The sequence below is a fragment of the Myodes glareolus genome, chromosome 4 (assembly GCF_982192425.1).
Source record: "Myodes glareolus chromosome 4, mMyoGla1.1, whole genome shotgun sequence".
Classification (NCBI taxonomy): domain Eukaryota; kingdom Metazoa; phylum Chordata; class Mammalia; order Rodentia; family Cricetidae; genus Myodes; species Myodes glareolus.
Window position 1 is genome coordinate 30828079 of NC_142029.1, and position 25243 is coordinate 30853321.

General features: G+C 38.2%; 1 protein-coding gene across 16 annotated transcripts in view; it reads right to left on the minus strand.

The window, feature by feature from the left end:
• Positions 1–1524: 1524 nt before the first annotated feature.
• Positions 1525–25243, minus strand: part of Tcf12 (transcription factor 12) — a 249401-nt gene continuing 225682 nt past the window's right edge. For 7 of the 16 annotated variants that reach the window (XM_085689335.2, XM_085689328.2, XM_085689334.2 and 4 more), the window contains 8 exons: positions 24839–24912; positions 23842–23913; positions 22906–23112; positions 13323–13437; positions 12551–12713; positions 10060–10292; positions 7442–7595; positions 1525–3836 (listed from right to left, as the gene is read on the minus strand). In XM_085689335.2, the coding sequence (XP_085545461.1) occupies positions 7453–7595; positions 10060–10292; positions 12551–12713; positions 13323–13437; positions 22906–23112; positions 23842–23913; positions 24839–24912 (1007 nt within the window). In that variant the 3' untranslated portion in view covers positions 1525–3836; positions 7442–7452. The remainder of the gene's footprint in view (positions 3837–7441; positions 7596–10059; positions 10293–12550; positions 12714–13322; positions 13438–22905; positions 23113–23841; positions 23914–24838; positions 24913–25243) is intronic. The other 9 variants (XM_085689332.2, XM_085689329.2, XM_048423190.3 and 6 more) reach the window with 6 other exon arrangements.

Here is a 25243-nt window from a genome sequence, read left to right on the forward strand (position 1 = left end):
AGCTTGGATTTGAATCAACTGACTGATGCCAAAACTAACACTCTTTAGCAACACACACACACACACACACACACACACACATGTAACATGAGGGCCGGCTTGTTGGGGTTTCTGTCCTGCCCAGTACCCCAACAGCCGGCAAATCCCAAAGAGAAATTACACACAGAACTCCATAAGGTTATAAACTGATTGGTCCATTAGGTCAGGCTTCTTGTTAACTCTTATAACATATATTACCCCATTATCCTTATCTATGTTAGCCACATGGGCTCGGTACCTTTCTCGGTGTGACAGCTTACATGTTGCCTCTTCGGTGGTCTGTACAGGAATGGCGAGGGAGTTTCTTCCTCCCTAGCCTTATCCTATTCTCATTGCCCCTCCTCTACTTCCTGTCTGGTTGACCCACCTATACTTCCTGCCTGGCCAATCAGCGTTTTATTAAAATACATGATTGACAGAATACAGATAATTCTCCCGCACCACACACACACACACACACACAACGGTCTCAAGTACACCCACCCCTTATGTGATGTCTATTTAAAATAATTGAGTTTCTAAGGAAAAAAAAAGAATTCATTAGCTAGAGAGAAATTAGTGGAAATAAATAAAAAAAATGAAACCATTGAGTTGAATTCCTTAGAAGTTGTACAGAGAGAAAAAAATTGAAGACAGAGCTTTTGTGGGAAAAGTTTTAAGTCTTGACCAGCTCTAGGTGATCCTAGACACAGGATTTTTCTGGGTGTGCTCTTATAAACCTGTCAGTGAGGTAAGGTGACTAGCTCTCCAGATGTGTTTCACTTCTAATATCAGATATTTTCTTCCTGTATGAAGGTTTTTTTAGTTTATCATTTTGTATAAAACTAAACTAATAGGTTTATATTTATCAAATCACATAAGAAGTAAAATGATCTGCTGGGCCTCACATGAACATCAAATCTCAAAATCCACCTGGTTTCTTCATGCAAAAGACCTCCAGATGGTCCTGATCTCAGGCTTTCCATGAAGTTCTCATAGAAATTCAATGCATGCATGCATACATGCGTATATGAATGTGGTGTTAAAAGTGGGATGAATAAACTTTTAATTACACTGCCACCCCACTACTATGGCAGGTTTGATTGCTTATTTATTTTTGGTTGTAGGTGAGAGAAGAGAGACAGAAAAAATTATGAGGGTGTTTTAAGGGCTGTTAACTAAAAACCCTCATCTGAAGTCCTTTCCCATCATCTTCATTTTTCTCTACATCTGCAAGAGGAGATTTTCTCTACTATAGACTTCTGTTTGTCCCACCTTCAGGTAAAGGCTTAAGAGGCCAGCATCAGTAGAGAGGGAAAGAGAACTGTGCAGGTTGGGGTGTGTCATGTTAGCTCTCCCAGGCCCATCTGTCCTGCGGGGTCAACCATGAAGCACAGTTAGTGCAGACAGGAAAAGCAGTTTGAGACTTTCTAGGAGGAAGGAGGTAGAGAAAAGAAAACAAAATACATCATTCTGTGGGAAACAAGAGTGTAAAAAACTCACTAGTTTACTATGTTAAAAAAGGATGGCACATTTATTGCTACATAAATGTTATATACATACTGCGTTTTCTGTTACAGTGACAGAAAAAAAATTTGAACTTCTTGCTGCTGGTTGAAAAGGTTTATCAATAATACCTTAAATTTGACACAGGATACAAATCTGCAATAAACCGACAATGGAAACTGGAGAACAAGATGAAAAGCAGCTCATCTCCCAACAATTCGCTCTCACAATACTCCATAGGAACTACACGGTATGCTAGAACCTACTATGCTCTTAAAATGCTATTGTAAATTTCTGATATTAATGAACAGGTTATGGTAAATAACCCTACATTTTCTTTAACTACCTAATATAATAAAATAAAGTAAGAAACTTTTTACTGAAAATTTTTGATTTCAAAAATCTAGAAAGAGTAATATTTAGAATTCAAGAAATTTTCTTACAAGATTATTGTATAAAAGACTAGCTACAGTGAAAAATAAGCCAAATGTTTTTTTTCTTTCTATTTTATGAAGGAAAGCTTCTGGGCATACTGCAAAGTCTAATATAGCGAAAAAGACAACAAGCTCTGAAGAAAAAGGCCAGGCAGTGGCTTATGTTCACTCACACATCATAAGCAACAACTTCTGTTTGAGCCGATTAACACTGAAATGAAGAACAAGGCCACAGGTAGAGTCTGATATAACTGGAGAACATATGCAACCTAAGTCCACTAAATTCACCAAAGACTGAATTGTTAGAAATAGTCCTGATGGAGGATCTGAAGTGCTGTCTTAATAGCTTTTGTTCTTTCAAATTCTCCGTTGTTTTAAGTTACAGAATGACTTGGGATTTTTCTTCTGTGTGCAGACTGCCACTGATACTGGCTCTAAGGAGTTACTTAGCCAAGACCATCATGTTCAGCATGTTTTTCTCTCCCAGGGCTGCTGTGGTGGAAGACAGATTTCATGGAAGTTCAAAGTGATTACTGTGTCTTAAATACAAGTATGAAGGATTAGAGACAGAGGGGCTTTTAATGAGTAATGCTAAAATGGACAAACAAGTATAGCTCAGCGCTAATCTAGCTCTCCCTAGGGCAAAGGCAGGTGGTTTGTAGGTGATTAAATCACACTCTACCCCAACCGCACTTGATCAGTCAACCAAAGGACAGAGAAGTAAAGGCCAGGGTAAGGAAATGTGACCATCGCTCTTGGATTCCATAGGTAATTAGTCTGGAGTGGTTGTGTGCATTCAGACCGCCTGTCCCGGAGACTCCCAGGTTCTGTTATGCTCACCATGATCATGGCCTGAAAAGTCATCTTTGTATTGTATTGAATGCATTTTGTGCTTACTTACAGCTAACACTTTACAAGTACCATATTATGTAGTACTTACCGCTTGGAAAACAAAGCAATTTCTAAAAAGTAGACTCTCCCTTGTAAGTTACATTTCTTGCTATTATAGCTTTACTATGAAACCTAGAAGCCTGAAAAGTCTTAGTGATTATTAGAAATAAAGCAATGTTTATTTGGGGGCAACTCCAGGGGACAAAATTTCCCCTCTCAAAATCTTAGCTAGGCTATGGTCACAGATGGTGTCTGCTTATCACTGCAAGGACATGAACAAAGCACACAGGGCTGGAGGAGGGTTCTGGACTGTGACCATAAACTATGCAGACTCAGATCAAATATAACACCCACAAAGAGAAAATAAAAATGAGTGAAAAAACAAGAGAGAATGCTATACCAAGTAATATTTTCCTATTTCATGGAAAACACTATTCATATGGCGAAGGTCGGAGAGGGCAACAAAGGACTCCCTTCCTTTTTAAGACACTAACAGGTATGCCGGGAATGCTAAGGGCCAATGGTTGCCACTGCTTTGTGAACAGCTTTAACAATGCTGGCATCAGCTGAGTGTACATCAGCTTCCCACATGAACTTTTTCCCTTTATATGTAGACCTCACAGTTCCATAACAATAAATAAAATTTGTAGTTACAATGCATTTGTCAATTCAGTTTAGGCACAAGGCAACTTCCACGTTGAGTGGAGAGATGAGACAGTCTCTGATTGTGCAGAAGCGACACATTGCTTACAGCAGAATGATACACTGCAAACACCTCATGGGCCGGCGTTCTCTGATGAGCTTCCTATCCTCACTTCTGATGGAAGTGTTGACCAGCTGCTTTGATCATAGGATTACATTTGAGTTTCTTGCTTCAAGTGTTTTGTTTTTCTTCTCCTGTCAGGTTTGTGTCTTCAGATAATCTGAGTTGTCCAAGTCTTTATGAGGAGAGGTCACCTTCTATCTAGCCTACTGATGACGCTGGAACTATGGCAGGGAGAGGGTAGTTAGTATACAATTATCAAAAATAATACCATTCCCCCAAATCTCAATTGTTGTTCACTATACCAAGGTTTGCACTAAGGTGGTCCAAGTGACTTATACAAGAGTCTCTTTCTTTTAAGGTATCAGAAGTTCCTCCTCATCTGATGCCTGAAATTCTGTAAAGTACTGAATCTTACTTGCACTACGATTTTTTTTTCCTATACATAAATGCTTAGGATAAAGTTTACAAGTTAGGCAAAGAAAAATTTGGGCAAATAAACAATAAAATAGAACACTTTTAACAATATATTGGAATTTAAGTTTATGCTTAGGGGGCCATTAGTAAGTATGATAGGGACAGAGGGACTGCTTCAACAAGTACTTATGGTAGTGGGTATGATAACCAAAATGGCTACTTAGTGAGCAGGAGGTAAGCAGTGCATATGGAGTAGATACATTAGACAGAGCAAAAGGACTGAATGAAATTTCATTTTATATATATGTTTTTTAGAGACAGGGTTTTACTGTGTTTCCTTGCTGGCGTGGAATTTGCTATGAAAATCAGGCAAGCTTAGAACTTATAGAAACCCACCTGTCTCTGACTTGAAGTATTGGGGTTAAAAAGATGTGCCACCACACCCAGCCTTCATTATAAATTGTTTATGGACTACTGTTGTGTAGTGAGAATTCTAATTGATCTTAATAATAAAAACCTGAAGTCAGTTATCAGGATAAATGCTGAAAAATCAAAGAAGGAGCCAGCCACCAGAGAGACTTCTTACCTCTACTAAATTCTCAGACCAAATGGGACTGAGCCCATCTCCTCCAGCCTTTTATTCTTCTTTCCACCCAGCCATATCACTTCCTGTCTCCACCTCCCTAATGCTGGGATTAAAGGCATGGGATCCCAAATTCTGGTTGAATCTCATGTAACCCAGTGTGGCCTTGAACTCCTGATTTTCCTGCTTTCACCTCTCAAGTGTTAACATTAAAAGGTGTGTGCCACCACTGCCTGGCCTCTATGGTTAACTAGGGCAAGCTCTGCCCTCTGATCTTCAGGCAAGCTTTATTTGTTAGAGCACAAAGTATCACACTGGCTATAATTAACTGGAATCATGGAAAGTGAAGCTAATTTGTGACTATAAGAGTTTTACCTGATGTGTGTGTAAAGGAGAGTTTTTGATTAAGAACTTATACAACAGTTTAGCAAGCCAATTATGCTAACCTTCATTTTGGGAACAGGTAAGTTGGCAATACCTGACCTCAGATTCTACCCATTGACGGCTCAGCACTGTGACCACAACACTCCCTCACTGCTGCCCCCAGTCCACCATATTGGGTTGATTGTTTATATTTATTTCTTCTAAACAGAAAGTTCTGAAGCCCCAGTTGCTGGTCCAAGGTAGGCCCTCACTAAATATTTGTCTAAGGAATTTAAGAAATTATTTTATTAGTTCAAATTTTATACATGCATATGTTTCCAATACAATGCATATTACTAGTAACCCTGAAAAATTCTATTAAAATTACTTGTAATAGAACAGTTTAGGAAGAATCATAGACAATATTGTTTGATAACAGTGATACTCCTGGGATAGAAAACTTTTTTTAAAAAAATATTTATTTATTTATTATGTATACAATATTCTGTCTGCATGTATGCCTGCAGGCCAGAAGAGGGCACCAGACCTCATTACAGATGGTTGTGAGCCATCATGTGGTTGCTGGGAATTGAACTCAGGACCTTTGGAAGAACAGGAAATGCTCTTAACTGCTGAGCCATCTCTCCAGCCCTAGAAAACTTTTAAAAGCTACTTGGTTTTACAATGGTGGCAAATTGTTGGACACATTTTGTATGTTTCCCGAATTACTACTAGTAATAAGCACAGAAGCACTTTTGCCACTTTGAGCCTATGGTGGTCTAAGGCCAACTATGTGGATTCTGAGGATTGAACAGGCTTACATGGTCACTGAGCCCCTCAGGGGCTCCTCAGTGAGAGTATTTCCATATTATAGAGAAAGATAAGGCTAGAGATTTCAAAGCAGCAGAAAGCAAAACAGGAAAAAAAAAATCAAGAATAAACTGAGGCGAGAACAACAATAGCAGACAAGAAACAAGACAGGCTCCGAGTCTAGTGTAAATGTTCTTTTCACAGTCTGAGGGAAACCCATGACTTGAGCTTTGTATGAATTTACTTCTTATTACAGTTCTCCAAACATGTCAACTTAAAATGTCGCCTCTGCACTGAGAAACAAAGGCATGTTTTTATTTGAAGACACCAATATGTATCTATGAAACAGACCAGTTACTTTCCTACAACATTTTGTTTTCCACGGAATGCAAGGCTTGCCTTTTAGAAAGTGTGTAAATCAGCAAGCTCTTGCCTGAGAACTCTGTGACATGAAAACCTACCCATGACGAAGATAATTGTGGGGAAGTGTTTATAGAGTTCCCTTCAGGGTGCTAATGTTACAATGCTAACTAACAGTATACTGACCTTTCTTCCTTTTTGTCCCCATATGCATTTTTAACTGCAATCTAATTTGATTCTGGTAGTGTTGGCATAAACCAAATCCTACACTGAAAGAGCAGTTTACTTACTCACTATTCTATCAAATTCCATATTTTCATCTCGAGATAGTCACAAAACTAACCAAAGGAAACTACATTTGATATTGTTCCTGTTTTCACCCATTTGTCCCTACTATTTTATATCTGCCAAAAAAACTTTAGAAAATTACTATATACAATACTGAAGGTAGCTTAGGAAAATGGAGTTATGGCAGTGAGTGATAACACATACCCTCAATTTAGAACTTGGGAGGTAGAGGCAAGCAGATCTCTGTGAGTTCAAGGGCAAACTGGTCTACATAGTGAGTTCTAAGCCAGTGAGGGTTACATAGTAAAGCCCTGTCTCAAAAAAACGAAAAGCTAAAACCAAAAATCCCCAAAATGAAGTTATCAATTCTATTCTTAATCCATGCTGCTAGCTAAAATGCTACTGTTAAAAATAATTATAGTTCACACAGCTTCCAAAACATTAACTTTGAAGTCTTCAATAAATAATACTCTACCAGAAAGAGGGCTACTTTGGGTGTATCACTAATGTCTTTACATTCATCCACCAGTGGGTTCTGGGGGTGTAAAGATCATGACTTAAAGAGCACAGCACTTTAAAGAGTGCACTTGACACTGTGTGAGGAATCCAAGTAGAAGTGTGCAGTAATAACTTTGTGGAGAGGAGCCACATGCAGATGGTTAGCGGAAGACTACTCCATGGTATGGCCCAGTACTTGTGAACAGAAGAATGTGGAGCAAGGAAAGAAGCAGAGACAGTTTGAAAAGGAGTCACTATGACATTGTCTTCTTGGAGAATGAGCAAACGTGCTGACTAAGAGGCCCTGGCATCTCTTTATAAGCCACAAGCTATTCAAATGATCTGAATAGTAATTTGGTCTAAAACGATACTGGTTTTGATGAGACAACAGTATTCCAAATTCTAAGTGGCCTTTACAATCACCAGTGCCTGCCAGAGGGTAGCTCCACAGTTCTAACCACTTTAAAATGAAGCAATGTCTTTGTACTTCCTTCCCAGACCCATACGTACCTGGCTTATGTTTACAGATGACCCATAGGGTTGGTAGTTTCACTAAGCCCAGGATGGGTTCCTGGCAGTGTGGATGGTGGCTCTGCTGACGCAGCAGAGACCTTTTCTTCTTCTCTTCTCTTAAGGCAGGCTGCTTTGGGGTTGAGGTTCCTCTCTATAGCAGGAGAGAATTCTTATCAGTATGGAAGAGGGCAGAACAAGGGGCTGAGGACAAGGGTTGGGCAAGTGACACTGAGATTGGATCTCTAGGCCTGACTGATCTCTGTTACCCAGGCTAGCCTTTAACTTGTGGTTATCTTCCTGCCAAGGATAAAGTCTGCTGAGTTTTAAGTTGAACAAACTGCTATTGTTCTTTCTGTGAGGATGATCAATCTCTGTAATTTCATTTTTATATATTAAATTTTCTAATTTACAGAGGCAACCATGATATGCTTGAACTAAACCTTCAGTATTAAACGAGACACAAGAATTCTTAGGGATCACTTTATATTTTCTTTATTTTTGATTATTATTTAGTTTTCTAGGATTTAGTTTGTTTGAAATCCACATGTTAATATTTAAACAAATCTTGGTAAGTGCTATTATTTGCCAATCAAGTTCTCTTTATGGGTCCTGCTATGATAGGATACGGAGAATTAATATGTAGGCCGGGTATGCTCTTAATACTTGGAAAGACATCTGTGCTGCACTTCACATTTACCCGTTCAGAAAACTATGCCTTTGTAGGAAACACATGAATGCAAAGGAAACAGACGACCGTGGCTTTCTTTCCTTCCCTACCATGATGTACACACAGAATAAGATGACAGAGTTCTTTCTGTGGCTGTGGTATAGCAAGGAAGATGCTAAAACCTTTTAAGAAGACAGACAAGATGACAAGATACGATGTGTGATGCAGGTGTCTCTGAGAAGTGAAAAGAATAGGAGCTACCACGAGAAATGGAAATGTGGGTTCTCAGAGATAGTTCAGCAGTTAAAAGCACCGTTTGGCCTTCTTGAGGTACTGAGTTCAAACCTCAGGACCCACATAGTGGCGCAAAAATGTCTACAACTGTAGACTCATGCGGCCTGATGCCCTTTTTTGGTGTGTGGATGTAAATGCATATACATATACATAAAATGCATAAGTACATCTTTAAAAAATGGAAAGGTAAGCATAGGTATCTTGCTTATGACAGTTTATTTAATTTTTGCTTCTGTTATAAGCATATGCTATACGAGGCCAATTGTCATGCACATCAGTTTATAAACTGACTGAAGATACCTTAATGGATACAAAGGGATCATTTAAAACTAAACTGTAATGAGCATATTACTCACAGAAATGGCATTTTTTTTTTGAAACAGGGTCTTGCTATGTAGCCCAAGCTGGCCTCAAACTCAGAGATCCACCTGCCTCTGCCTCCTAAGTGCTGGGATAAAAAGGTGTGCAGCACAGTGGGTAAAAACCAAACCAAACAAACAAAAGCCCTAAATATGTCTGCTTTAGGAGACTACTGTTACATGAATAATAAAAACCCAGAGACAGAAATTGGGGTTCAACCCAAAAACCAGAAAAGCAAGGCAGCCAAGCCACTATAAGAAGTCTTACTTCTATCAAGGTTGGGTGACCACAGACTAAACAGACTAAGCCTCTCTCTCCTCCCATTTTATATTCCCTCTAGTGCTGGGATTAAAGGTGTGCGACTCCCAAGGACTGGGATTAAAGGTGTGTGCCACCATTACCTAACCTCTAATGGCTTTAGATTTGCCTCTGGTCTTTAGGAAAAATTTATTTATCAAAATACAAATAACATACCACTACAGACTCAAGGTTGGGATTGGTCAGATGCAGTCTGGAGCACATCGCAAACCAAAAGGAGCCAGACTAGGCCTACTAAACCAAGTAAACAAAGCATGTCCTTACAGAAACTGCTGGGTTCGGGACTAAAAGTATATCAAGTCTTCCTAAATAAACATTATTACAAGTCTCAATTGTTGGAGCTACAGTTCAGGCAATGACAACTACACCAAGCTTAGAAGACACTGTCAAGGACCAGGCACTGGGAGCTGATGAGATACTGGACAGAGGCATCTGAATGCTCTTCAAGGAGTCTTGAAAAGGAGCTATAAGATAAAGGCTCTGGACTTCAGGCTTACAGTATGGAAATAGAAGAAAAGGACTTCCTGAGATTAAAGCAATCTCTAGGACAGTTGCAGTTCAGTGTATCTGAAGCTCATTCATCTCTAATCAGTAAAGAATTCCATAGACAGCTCAAAACGTGAAAAAGTCAGAGCTACACTCAGAACAGTACAGTTATGAGGTAGTTGGATAAGCCTGGATGTTCTCTATGACTTGGTTTTTCTGTTCAGTCACATGTTACAAATGAAAGATAGACACTGAGTCCACAGGAGGAAATGGACTCCAAGCTGAGAAGTAGGCTGATGCTTTTGGTTCTCTGCCCCATTTCATAGGATTGAGCTCTACAGGTTTGTGGGAAGCTCCCAGTCTATAGATATTGAGTCTAAGAAGTACAGGAGAGTTGGATCCTGATGGCACAGACAGCTTTCAGACAACTTGCCTAAGCAAAGCATAGTTAATGAACGTTTGCCTGTCTGTCTCTGCTGGACTGACTTACCTCTGACTTGCTGTTCTAGACTAAGGATGACTGCCACGGCCTGATGAAGAATGAGGAGTTTTGTCTGAGGTTTTTCACTCTTCAAATGAAGCTGACACATTCGGCCAAGCTCCTTGAATGCCTCATTAATATCCCGCACGCGCAGGCGCTCTCTGGCATTGTTAGCCATCCGCCTTTCCTTTTCCCTTTCAATTTTCTGTTCTGGATTCAGATCTTCATCTTCATTGGTACTGCTGGAAAACAGTAGAAACAGTGTCTATGAGCTTCCTGAGAAATGCTGACTGTGCCAAATTATAAAGTATAAAGGTGAAAATGGAAATTATAACTCCTACTAGACCAGAGCAACAGCTGTACTTAGCCATGACTTTCCTCTCTTCACTGTATCTGCACAGTTAAGTTGCATCATGATTTTAATACATTCTTCACCATACATTTTAGCATAAAGGCCTCTCCATGAAAGCAAATTATTCATAAACAAGAACATAACTAAATTCTACCACCTTGTTATACAGATAGGAACCACACAGCAGCAGCCTCAGTGTTACCAGGTCTACCTCAACACAGACTTTCAAGTCTACACCCAATCTATAGACCCAGAAGCTGCATCTTAGGAGTAGCCACTGATTCAACTGCACTGAGTGCTGAGGGCCCTGTCCTTGAGCATGAGCACAACATGCCTGCTTAGAAGCACTTTGGCAATCACCTGGAGCACAAGGGACAGAAGACAAGACACAGATGGTCTCAAAACAGTTTTGATGCTGATGATGTGATGACTATATAAATATTCTGGCTACTTGTTGCTACAAACAATCGAGATGTGACAAGGACAACATGACCCATAAAGTGTAAGTATCGATGATCTGGACCTTTAGAGTAGAAAATTTATTGATTCCTAATGGACATGGAGAGAAGAAAGGATATAAATTATCTCTTAAAATGTGTTCAGAATAATAAAATTGTAAGTTAAGATGCCTAGAAGTGGTCTCAGAATTCTCCAACTGAATTTATTTTCTCATTTATATTCTTCACATGAGTAAGACATTGATATTAAAACCACAGCATTGCAAAAATTCATTTTTCTTAAGAGAAATATTTAGGCTTTGAAAGCACTGAGAATGTCAAAAGCAAAGTAGCTCTTTGTTAGTTGTGTAAATGGAAGAAAGGGTGGGTCATGGCTTTTTCAGTTCCACCATTGCAGTCTCCCTTGTAATATAATGTAACACACAAAAACATTAAATATCAATATCCGCATGTGATAGATATACTGTTGACAAACGATTCATAAAATAAGATGCACTGAAAATACATTAAGTCATGCTGGGTTTGGCTAATCATGCTTCAAACTTGGAAGGTTGAAGCAGGAGGATCATGAGTTCAAGACCAACCTAAGCTACAATGTCTGAAAAACAAAACCACATATATGTGCATATGCACACAAAAATCACCTAATTTATTTTGCAATATTTTCTTTTCTTTTTAAAAAAAGATTTATTTATTTTACGTGCACTGGTGTTTTGCCTGCATGATGTCTGTGTGAAGGTGTTGGATCCCCTGGAACTGGAGTTACAAAAGTTGTGAGCTGCCATGTGGGTGCTGAGAATTAAACCCAGGTCCTGTGGAAGAGCAGTCAGTGCTCTCTACCGCTGAGTCATCTCTCCAGCCCCCAGTACCTAAATCACCTAATTTTAACATAAAATTAAAAAAAAATCTGAAGGAAGACACACAAATCATTTGAAACTCATGTACTAATGTGTCCAAATTCATGTTTGAAAGCAAGTCAATTTTAACTGACTTAAAACTCTTCCTGAGAGCATCACTCTATCTGAAACTTTCTTTTTTTTACAATGTTCTCAAATTACTACTGAAACCATGGAACAGTAAACATTTTCTACGAGGAGCTAAATGATAAATATTTCCTGTTTTGTGAGCCAAATAGTGTCTGTGGCAACTATTCAAATCTGCCAATGTAAAGCAAACCCAGCCACAAATGACACAAAACTAAAGCATATGGTGGTTTCCAATAATACCACATAATAAGCAACAGGCTGGTGCTTGTCTGAATCGCATTCAGATTCTACCATATACTTAGTTCTGTAATAGATCAAATACTCACTGGCTGACAAACAACAAATAGCTTAACCTGTTCTCTCACTGTATGTATGTATGTATGTACGCACGTGTATATATATGTGTGTGTGTGTATACACACACACACACACACTATGAGCAACTGAGGCAAGGTAGGCAGCTCCTTTCTATATGAAGACATAAAGGGGTGTGAAATCATGCCTTCAGTCAGACATTCACATGCCTTCTCTTTAGAGATGTGAGGATGAAATAGGTAAATACAGATTAAAAGAAAAAAAAAATCACAGCCTGGCACCTGGAATGTAGTTGGCTGTTACTAGTGCATAGCACCCTTTGCTGTCCCAAAGTGTTTTTTTTCCTCCAGGGCAAATGTGTGAGATTTAAGGGCTGGACACTAACATACCTTGTTCTGCCTCGAGATGAGACCTTGATGTCTTTTTGGGAAGACTCATCATCTGACTTCATGTCATCTGATGAAGGAGGCTCATGAAGGTTCTCATCTTTTTCTTTGTTTTCAGTCTTGATTTCTGTTGGAACAACATTTCCAGACTGATTTTGCAAGCCACCTAACAAATTGGAAAGGAAACATAAAATATAAATCTAGATTCACATGTTCCAATCAAGATGGTTCAAAGCTTTCAGGACGGTAAATATAGTTAGGGTTTAGGCTATATAAAACATTCTCGAAGTAAAGGAATGTACATAATTTAGAGACAGAAAGAACTTGTCAGAAACTAGTGGTCAAAATGTCAGCAGTCCTAATTTTACCTAGATATTTGTATTTATTTATAAATCTATACTGAAGCCAGGCGGTGGTGGCACACACCTTTAATCCCAGCACTCAGGTGGCAGAGGCAGGCGGATCTCTGTGAGTTCGAGGTCAGCCTGATCTACAAGAGCTAGTGCCAGGATAGGCACGAAAGCCACAGAGAAACCCTGTCTCGAAACCTCCCACCCCCCCCCCCCAAATAAATAAAAATTGGAGCCAGTGTTACAAGGACCATAGTTTAAAGTTAACTTGGTTCAGTAAAGATGGCTGGCTGGATAAACACAGACAGTGACACTTTGCATCCACGGTAACACTACTATGGGAGAGTCTGATCCACAGACATCGGTTCAAATGGACAGAATACCAAAGGTTTCTACAGTACTGCTTGAAAAATGACAAAAGTTACCTCTGTAATTTTCTGGTGTTTTATGGTTCAGGTCTGTGTTTGAGGCAGCAACAGTACTAGACAGGACCGAATGATTGCCATTAAGACTGACGGAATCTTCCCGATGAGTTCCAACCTAAAGTCAAAACCAAAAACAAAACAACAACAAAAAGAAGTCACAAAGTGGCTATTATTTATTTATTTATTTTTTTGTGATAGGTCAGCTAAAAGTCTGATCCCAAACTCCTTAATTCAAGTGACTCTCCTGTCTTAGTCTTCTGAATAGCCAGGATTACAGGCATGAACCACTCCACGTAGCTTTGTAGTCTTATAGAGTCTTATAGAGGATTTTATAGAGAATACAGTACGATCCATCTGAATTTAACAACTCTTTATGGGTGTTACTTTTCCTGAATTTTAGTGAACATTTTTAAATACTTGACAGTAGTAAAGTATTTGAATCCAAATGTTACTTAAAAAATAATAAGTTTCAAAATTTAAAATTCCATGGAGAGTTGTTAGTAAAAGCCAAAAGGGCCGGGTGGTGGTGGTGCACGCCTTTAATCCCAGCACTCAGGAGGCAGAGGCAGGCCTGGTCTACAAGAGATAGTTCCAGGACAGGCTCCAAAGCTACAGAGAAACCCTGTCTTGAAAACCCAAAATCCATAACAAAACAAACAACAAAAAACAAACAAAAACAAACAAACAAACAAAAAAACAGGCCAAAAGGGCTGCCAATAAATGCTACATCCTAGCTAGATAAGGCAATCTAAAAGGGACAGCACTAGAGAGCCCCATAACCCCAATAACCCCAAAAACCTACGCTACATACCTGCTCCTGTGTGGGTAAAATAGTCCCACATGGACGGTACTAATGGTATTCATCTAACTGGTATCTTCCCACATTTACAGCAGCTTATTTTTCCTCCCTCTCACCTGCAATGCAAACCTAAAGCTAACTAAAGGCTTTGCATTCCTGGGCAATGAAATCCCCATATTTATTCTTAAGCTTTAAACAAACTTAACCCAAGCTGTAGCTGATCCAAATGAGAAGGTAAAGCACACAAACACCAACCATTAGATACTGCACTACTTTAAGAGAAACATGCTACAAACAAAGCTTTTTATAAGAACAGAAGCAGACTTGTCAACTGTAATATTAAGCCTTTAATTAAATAGTTTACTGCCTGGATAATACAGGAGATTTGTTTTTCAACAGATCCTTCAGCCTTAACAAGTTATCAAGCATTGAATACCTCAAGTAATTAGTGTACCTTTGTATCTTTTATGACTGTGGATTTTATCCTAAGAGGTATAAATATCCTTATGTGGGTTTATCCTTTGATTTCTTGTGAGCTAAATAAAAGGACCCAAAGCAGAATTTAATTAAATTAAAATATATCAGCTGTCCACCACATTTTAAAAAGAAATACTAGTCTTTTATCCTTATTCTCATCTTTTATGCACTCTTTAATGTGCTCTATAGCTACTTTCAAAATTATCTGAGAATTAGTCACCAATGAGGATTACTCTATCACTGTTCCCTTTGGATATTCAAGTCTGCACCTTTCCCCCTAAACCATGTAAATTTCATCATGCATTAGAATCATACTTTTAAAGCAGAGAGAGAGAGAGACCATAAAAAAGATGGAAGACTTCCAACCTCTTCTGATCACTGAAAATTTTGACTTTAGGTTCTCTAAAAAAACAACCCTAAAGAACCTAACCTAACAGTCAGTAAAGAAAGAAGACTAAAGGAGAAAACTTCAGCAGTGTCATGGGACTCTGACATAAGGCATCCTGGTCAAGTCTGTCCTTAACACATACTAGTGCCTTCTTCCAACTGACTACCAAGTGGCCTAAGAGGAAAGAAAAGGCACTTGGAAATCCTATTCTAGGGGCTGAGCCATAAACCTGAGGCCAGGTATTCAGATCCCCAGTACCCACATATGAGCAGGGTGGGAGTGATAGCAGCCTGCAATCTCAGTGTAAAGAAGACAGAGGCAGAGAAGTCCAGAGCAAGCTTGCTAGCTAGAGCAGCTTAACTGGCAAGCTCTGGTTTCAAGTGAGAAACTTTGACTCAATATATAAGGTGGGGAGGCAGGGAGGAAGACAATAGATGTTAACTCCCCCTCCCCCACAAGCATGCACTCCATGAATACACACAAAATAAACCCCATTTTATGAAAAGACATGGGATAAACACAATATACAGCTGCTAGTTTGAAGTGTGAACCTATTTTAAAGGTAAATACCATAGAGAAACTATGGCTCAGGAAATCTCTGAGATAAAGCAGAAGTTGAACTTTCTGTAAGTATGTGCATGAAAACTTCACAAGATTTTGGTAAGAGAGACTAATTCTGTTTTTATCTAATAGTCTGAATTATCAAAAACAAAAAACCAAAGGAAATGGCCTTATAAACTTAAAAATACACAAATATTCACTCTGCATTACACAAGCGGAAACCAGCATGAGCAGCAACAGCTGAGTTGTGCAGAGACAATGCATCTGTTGAATTCCCATTTCCTTTTACTTCAACAGCATCATTAAATAAAAGAAACTTTCTGCACCTTAACTAATAAAAAGTACTGTACTGACCCTCTTCCTGACAAAAGGCTCTGTAGCAAAGGGCCATTACTTTTTCCTTAAGGAACAGAGAGGTGGGGTGTCTTGCTTATTTTGAAATATAAATGCTAGCAAGTATTTTTGCCTCAACAAAAGAGTCCAAAATTATTTTCTTACAGAAACTCACATTACTGGCTTTCAAAAACCTTTCAGTTGGCATCTGTGGTAAAAATATAAACCTTTAAAATATGGTCTCAGACTAGTAGAAAGCTTGAAGTCTGGACCTTCCCATGTTAATGCTGTCAGCAGAAACTTTTTCTTTGTAACTTGATTCCCCTTGCAAATGGCCCTCATATATTTTCTGAAGAATTTGACTTCCACAGTTTTAATAGTTCTCTTTAACCCTTGCCAACCCTGGCTCCCATATCTTTCCTTTAATCTGTGGCTCCACACTGACATGGCTGTCTACATGAACAACAGGTGTATAAACAGTTCTTTGTCTGTACCCAGAGCCTGTGGGCCAGACAGATAGGACTATTTTAATTGTTCATCTCGTTAGCATACAGCTGACTGGCTGCTACTATTGGGGAAGTAACAGAGAAGGAAAATCCCTAGGCCTGCTATGCTCTAAATTACAATTCTTATAAGAACCTCACTTCAGAATAAAAGGTGCAACTCACTAAATAACTTAGTTTTACACATCGATTTTTGACAATCTGTGTACTTTGTAGAATTACCTACAAGCAACTTCTTTTCATTTAATCTGTACTCATAACAGAAAAAAGTTAAATCTAATTAATTGATGAATTAAAGAACAGACTTTAAATTTCTTAGAATGAAGTTTTCTGATTCCATTCTAATAACTTGTTCATTTGTACTATTTGCTAAATATTATCGTTTTTCCTTTGACCATTATTAATATAGACTAATTAAATGATCTTTAAACACTGTCTAAAAATATTGTTAGTCTAACTCATTTGATGTCTCTTTAATCCTTATATTTCCTTAAGTGCATAAGCACTATTATTTTCAAAAATTTTCAAATATTTTTAAATTTAAAAACAGTATCTAAACTGAAAACAAAAAAAAATTCAAAAGTTTCCATTTAGGGGAAAAATGGATTCAAACAGTAGAAATAAGTATAATTCTTTTATTCAGTTGAAATCCAGACACATAATTTTCTATAGTATGGAAACCCATACTAGAATTAACTCCTGCCCAAAAAGAAACTAAGAATATTTAAAGTTAGAAGGGCTGGGAAGAATACTCTGGCCTTGCAAATTTGAGGATCTGAGGTTAGATTCCCAAAACCCACATAGGAAGCTGGTTGTGGCAGGACATACATACAATCCTACTGATAGGAAGCAGAGACAGGAGAATACCTGGAGTTTGCTGGCTAGGTAGCCTGGCTATATAGTGAAGTTCCATGCCAATGAGAGACCTGTCTCAAACAAAAGGTGGTTGTTGATTAAGAAAGTCAGGCATGGTGGCACACACCTTTAATTCTAGCATTTGGGAGGCAAAGACAGATGGATCTCCCTGAGTTTGAGGCCAGCCTGGTCTACAGAGCAAGTTTCAGGTCAGGTTCCAAAGCTGCAGAGAAACCCTGTCTCAAAAACAAAAAGACAAAACCAAAACAACAAACAAGACCAAAACAATGAAAAACCAACATCAAAACAACAACAAAATAAACACAAACAAACAAAACAACTTACTAACTAAATAAAAGATACCCAAGGTTGTTGTCTAGGTTGTATTTGACTTATATCTACATGAATGTGCAAACATGTGCGGCCAATTTGTCCCATACAAAGATTTCAAGTTTATTTTAGTTAAGTAACAAAAGGCTAAGAAAACTCTGAATAAAATGTTATTTTATTTCTTTAACACCAAAACCCTCAAGCATTATCATAAAATAATTTTAAAAAGTCTGCATTAGATTTCCATAAATCTTCTAACAATGAAAGAGATCCATAGAGAGAATTTCATTTCATACCATCAAGACCTTTTAAGAAATTTTAAAAATGTTGTTTATTATTATTGTACACCACAGTACATGGGAAGAGGTCAGAGGACAACATTGTGAAATAATTTCTCTCCTTCCATTTCTATGTGGGCTCACAGAATTGAACCCAAGTCTTCAGGTTTGCATCGTCTGATGACAAATGCCACAGAAGCACCTTGCTAATTTCGGTAACTTTTTTACGACTGGCATCAAGTTTTCCTGGTAAACAAACAATCTCAAACTCCCTTGACATAGTCTGCAGTTGAAACCACTGTCTGACATTTTGTGAAAGGCACAGGCACTGGCAAGATGCTACCTGTTTGGGCACAGGTTTGTTTGTCATCATTTTCCCATCTGGCCCCCCCCATTGCCTCCACCCTTTTCCTCACCACAACCAAGGTTTTTCTATGTAGCCTTAGCTGTCCTAGAACTCTGTAGACTAGGCTGGCATTGAACTTACAGAGATCACCTGCCTCTGCCTCCCAAATACTGGGATTAAAGGCGTGTGCCATCATCAGCTGGTGGACACAGGTATTTACATACACAGTCATAAGTAGTAACCTTACCCTGCTAAAGGACCTGTATAACGCCCTTTTTGGTTAATCTTTATTTAAGTTTTTGTTTAAATTCTTGCTAGTAGTTTATTTCTAGATTAAATAAATAAAAAAAAAAACTAAAACCAAATTCTGATATTTCAATAGTTCTAGACACTATTTTAAAATGAAGTATCAATCTCGGGCTGGAGAGATGGCTTAGAGACTAAGAGCACTGGCTGCTCTTCCAGAGCAGTTCTGAGTTCAATTCCCAGCAACCACATTGTGGCTCACAGCCATTTATGCTGCCTTCTTCTGGTGTGCAAGCATACATACAGGCAGTACACTGCATACATAAAAAAATAAACATTTAAAAAAACCATGAAATATTAACTTCACATACTAATGTGCTTGGGAGACACGTTTTATATTAATTTATGCAGGTGTGGAGAAATAAAAATATATAAATGGGTAGTAGCAAATTAAGCAAATGAAAACAATGATTTCATCCAAAATTAAAAGCAAGCATTAAAGCTGGGTGGTGGTGGTGCACTCCGTTAATCCCAGACTCGGGAGGCAGCGGCAGGTGGATCTCTGTGAGTTCGAGGCCAGCCTGGTCTACAAGAGCTAGTTCCAGGACAGGCACTAAAGCCACAGAGAAACCCTGTCTTGAAAAACAAAAAAAAAAAAACAAAAAAAAAAAACCAAAACAACAACAACAACAACAACAACAAAAAAACACAAAAAAAGCAAGCATTAAAAGGATATCTGAGGGCTACCCCAATTACTTAAACAAGAGGGATTCCCCCCCATTCCTAGTTCTTCTCTAATGCAATTTCTGAAGTTTCTTTCATTCTAAACTTTGATGCTGGTGAAGCATACCCAACTGAAACAATCGCTAACTAAAGTCTCTTGACACTGATTCCCACTAACATATATTTTGGCAAATGATGATCTTCTTACAATCTTGGTATAAAATAAATATTTTTCTGGAACAATTATAAGTAAAATGGATCTCTTACAAACAATAGGTATTAAATGGCATAATCTTCCTGGTAATTAAAAATAATCCAGAGGGCTTGGGGTGTGGCTTGATGGAAGAACACTGACTAATGTGTAAGGCATTGGGTTCCATTCCAGAACTGAAAAAGAGGAAAGGTTCTTTTTTGGGGGGGAAAGGGGGTTGAGACAGTGTCTCTCTGTGAAACAGTCCTGGCTGTCCTGGAACACGCTTTGTAGACCAGACCGGCCTTGAACTCACAGAGATCTGCCTGCCTCTGCCTCCCAGGAGCTGGGATTATAGGTGTGTGCTACCACCACCACCACCACTGGGCTTATAGAAGGGAAAGGTTCTTAATAATCAACTATTTTCTTGATAAAGAACAATGGCTTGGTTAAACTATCCCTACACATTTTATACTAATGGTAATCTTGTTCACTTATCTATTTGCTTTGAAGGCCTGAGATGAGCTACTGTTACCACTTTTTGAGATGCAGATTCACATCAACTTTTTATCCATCTCAGCGCATCTTGGCACATCTTAAATCCTTAAAGTACTTCAACAAAACTCCTAAAGTAGTTATTAAAATAGCTTATCATGGTGGCACACGTCTTTAATTCCAGCACTTGTGAGGCAGAAGCAGGATCTCCGAGTTCAAAGCCAGCTCCAGTCCAGTCTACACCAGTGAATTTCAGGGTAGCCAAGGCCACATAGTGAGACCCCACCTAAAAAACAAACAAACAAAACAAAACACTCCAAGAAAGAGGACGACAAAGATGAATAAAACAAAATTTAAAAAAAAAAATCAAGCCAACCTCCATTTTATATACTGATAAGCCAATTTATGATCAAAATAAGGAACTAACAAACTAGGTCTGTGGATAAATCTTGTCTTCCTCTTTTTTTTTTTTTGTAAATAAAGGAACCTATTTCTGTAAATAAATGATACTGAATTTTAGCTGTTTTCATTTCTCCCTATATGTCAAAGACTGCTTTATATTACATTAGATTAAGGAGGATGGGGGCGGAGCCTCAATAGTAGAGTACTTTCCCATCAAGCATGCATGCTCTAGACTTGATCCTTATTCTCACTGGAATCAAGTGGTGTGACAGAGATCATACAGTAGGCAAAGCTGAAGATAGCTGCTGTTCCTTCTATCTTTCCCTTCACAGAAAACACAAGTCAAATCTTTTCCAAATGCTAGGAAAGAAATTCGTATCATATTTAAACCTACAGTTTGGATACTTATCTATAGTAATGTTCTTAGAATAAACCACTGAAAAACAAAATACTACTTGAATGTTCTGGTGAGTTTCTGAAGATATTTGTGTCTAATAGAATAACTTTATTCTTTTTTTGGAATGATGGTCAGGCGGTAGTGGTACACACCTTTAATTGGGAGGTAGGAGCAGGTGGATCTCTGATAGTTTCAGGACAGCCTGGTCTACAGAGTAGTTCCAGGACAGTCAGAGCTACACAGAGGGTTTCTCTGTTGCTTTACAGTCTGTCCTGGAACTAGCTCTTGTAGACCAGGCTGGCCTCAAACAGATCCGCCTGCCTCTGCCTCCCAAGTGCTGGAATTAAAGTGCACCACCACTGCCTGGCTATAAACAACTATTTTTATAGGTCAAAAACAAATATTAACTAATGTTAAAGAAAAAGTATTTACATTTCTGATAAAGGTGAAAGTAGTTTTAGAATATAAAACTGTATTTTCTTCTCAATCAATTAGACTTTATGGTCATGAAGGACAATAAAGAGATTAAATCTGAGTTAAGACCAAAAGATGGAGTAAAAAGAAACAACATCCCTAATTGCCAAGACACGAGGTGGAAATACTGAGATTAGAAACCAGGTGGCCATTGTGTGGAGACCTGGAATCAATACCACTTTATAGAAATCAGGCCCTCAGCATTGGGGCACTCAACTGCTATGGCAATAAGCGAGTTTTAGCCTTGATCTCACTTTAGGCTTATAGCTTGAAATCTGTTTTACAGGCAAGTATTTTGAAGCATGCAGTGAACTTTAAAAATCATGCAATAAACATGCAAACATGTGGTATCAGTTACACAGCAGGTTCAAATGAATCTTTAAAGGATAATTTGGATGAAAAATAATCCAAGACATTCAACACAGAATTTTTTGATGTACATAATTTAGAAGTCTTTTTCTTTTTGAAAGAATTAGCATGATTTTTGTTTGTTTGTTTGTTTGTTTTGTTTTTCCTTTCCTGAGATGGGGTTTCTCTGTGTAACAGTTCTGGCTGTCCTAGAACTCACTTAGTAGACCAGATTGACCTTGAGCTCACAGACCTCCACCTGCCTCTGCCTCCCAAGTACTGGAATTAAAGGTATACACCACCACCACTACCCCTCTAAGGATTACCACGTTTTTAAAAGATTAAATTATTTTATTCTCTGAGGAGATTAATCTAAAATAGTTTCCTTTGTTTGTTACCTAACAATTAATCTAGCTTCTCCCTTATCTCACTTTTTTTTCTTTTGGTTATTAGAGACAGGGTTTCATTGTTTAGCTCTGGCTGTTCTGGAACTCACTTTGTACACACCAGGCTGGCCTCAAATTCACAGAGATCCGCCTGCCTCTGCCTCCTGAGTATTAGGATTAAAGCATGCAACACCACCGACTGGCAATTTTTTTTCTTGATTTGGGAAAAAAAGCCAAAATTGAGTGTCACTTGTTAAATTTTTGCTATTGAAGGCAAGTTCTAAATCATAACAACTTTTCCAGTCTAGAAAAGCTTTCTGAATTAGAAAAATGTCTTCCTAGATTAAGTTTTTTCCTAAACTGTGGTACTAAAAACTGAATCTAGATCTTTATGAATGCTACAGAAGTGCTCTACCATTGAGCCCCAGCCCCAGCCTTCTTTCTACTTTGAAACAGGGTCTTACTAAGTTCCCTACGCTGGCCCTGACGTTGTTCTACTCCTGGCACAACCTCTGGAACAGCGGAGATGACTGGCCTATGACACTGGTCCCAGCTAGAATAGGGCCTTTAAAAACTCAGTCTTGCTTTACAGGTTATGCTATCCATCCTTTCCTTTCCTACTCATTATCCAAGGCATACACTGTCATTCCAATGGAATCCTATGGATCTGGAAAAAAGACCAGGCTGAAGCTGATAGATCTCTGTAGAAAGCTTCTTCTTCTTCTTTTTTGTTTGTTTTTCGAGACAGGATTTCTCTGTAGCTTTGGAGCCTGTCCTGGAGTTAGCTCTTGTAGATCAGGCTGGCCTCGAACTCAGAGATCCGCCTGCCTCTGCCTCCTGAGTGCTGGGATTAAAGGCATGCGCCACCATTGCCTGGTGAAAGTTTCTTCTTTTTATATGTGGCCATAGCAGAATTTGATGGACCAGATGGTAGTCAATAAAGGAAAATTTAAAAGGTTCCTTTTAACATTCCATTCACCCTTTCTTCCAAAATTTCTCGAAAAAAAATTAGGATAAGAGGGGTTATTGCACATAGGACGAGCATGATTTACCATTGAAGTTGATCGACTGTTTGTAACAAGGCTTGATCCTCCATAGTTTGAATTCAGGTTTCCAACTGGTGCATTATGGGATGGTCCCAATAAACTGTGTATATCACTGTGACTAGTAGGCAGACTGGTAGAAGGTCCAACTGCATGGTTCCGCAGCACATGAATAGCATCATCCAGTCTGTCTAAACGGTCCTCCATTCGAGACTGCTGTAAGGATCAAAAACAACATCGGGTAGGGTGGTTACTGTGGATATAGACTCAATTTACTAAGCTTTTACATCTCTTATTCGGGGATATAAAGAAGGCAGCAAATGCAATGTAGTATCAAATTGCTTTAAAGGCGACTACCTGCGCTTCAGATCAACAACAAAACAGGTAGTTATCTTCAGACTAAATTTTCAAAAGTTTGGACACAAGTCAACTGCTTTATAAGATGAATTTACCCATCTATCATGAGATTATTTCTTTTAGTTTCTATAATAAATGAAGGCTATTCTATCAATACTTAATTACAGTTGATGGAAAGGGATAAACTGTACTTTAACATGATCTCTGAAAGATGTCAATTTGGGGAAAGGCTCTCAAATCCATTTAAGTTTTAGGTGAGCAGAACACACCTATCTTCAATGGTGTATATATTCAGATAAGCTCTTTAACAAAACTGAAGGAAAGACATCTATTGCCCATGGATCACACATGCCTTACACACAAACACATTAGAATTCTGAAAACCAAAAGCACATGCCAGTAGAGCTCTTAAAAGAAGTCATTCTTAACAGACACATCTACTTCTATCACTGCTACAAGAGCTGTAATGCTCATATGCTTGATTTTTAAAAGACGCTGGAGTCTGTACAGCTTAATAATTTTAAATGGATAAGGGACGTATAAGTAATTTAAACACACAAAAAAGGCACCATCTAAAAGAAATAGTACCTCACAGACATCCTTTAAGAAGGACATTGCATCTTGCAAATGCTCGTGAAGTTGCTGCTCAACTCGATTTTTCTGGCAAAGTCAAGACAGAACAGGAGGCAAAGCACAGGTTAAGATTAACTCCAAAAGAGATGAGGAAATAGCTGATGTGCTTGTTGGCATAACCTGTTAGTAAAGTTAATGTGGAGATCTGCAAGATCTACTTGTATTAAGCTCTGAAAAGGCTGGGCTTTAACAGGGACTCACAAGGTTAGCATGTAACTAAGCACACACTGCTTGAGTTTGCTTGCAAAATATGTGAGAAGACAACTTTCCTTCAACTTGAAATATTTTGTTAGGCACAGAAAAAGAGGGCTTCTGATTGCAACCTAGAATTACTGAATGATTACATGACTTAACATATCACCAGGATCACGCTCATTTATTTTTATTACACTTTGTGATTCTGGGTCACAGATATAAGCACACAAACTTAACAGTAGAGAACATTCTACCACAAATTCTTCACCTTGGAGTACTAGTTCTATTTGTCTGGCAAGCAATGTTGTGCTTGTGTGGTATGTACTGTATTACAAGAAGATATCAGAAATACTTTTATAATAAAAAATTGACATATGTAAAAATCTAATATAAATATAACAACACATTATTTTGAATCAATGGATTTGATTTCTTGTCCTTTTAAAAACAAATTTCACATTGACAGTACAGAAAAATTAAGTTTTATATTTTTCAAAAAAAACAAAAATCCTTCAGTACTCCTTTAATTCCATATGTCTATATAAAACAGATGACAATAAAGACATCTAAAATGTCATATTGTCTACTAAATCAGGTCATCTGTTAGCAAAGAATGTGTAACACTATCTTACTATTTCTTCACTGTTATGTAAGATTTTAGAAAAAGACAAAAGCAAAATCACTACTAACAAAAAACCCCTCTGAACCATAAAGCAAAGTTCTATTAACACCTGTAAAGACAGCAGAAGGCTCTTACCAGGGAGTGAAGTGAGTTTTCATAGCTTGGGGATGAAGGAGCTTGCCCTCCAGCTCTGGGCCACTGACTGGTACCTGTTAAACCAAAAAAGCATTTACATATATGGATGAACTCAGTGTCTTGGTAATGTTAAGGAAAAGGTAAAGATACTCAGTAATAATAAACAAATAATGGAAAACTTGTTTATCGTTCAGCATAATATTAGCAACTTAGAAGCACAAAACATTGAAGAACTTTTTCATTATTAATTTACCAATTTAGTATGTTGATTAAACAGGAAAAAACCTGTAAAACATAGCTAGTTAGCATTATATTTGTATATTCTTTAGACTTTGTCTACACACATGTGCATCTTTGAAAATATATATCCTTTTAAAATGTTTGCTTCCCCACAATGGTTTTACA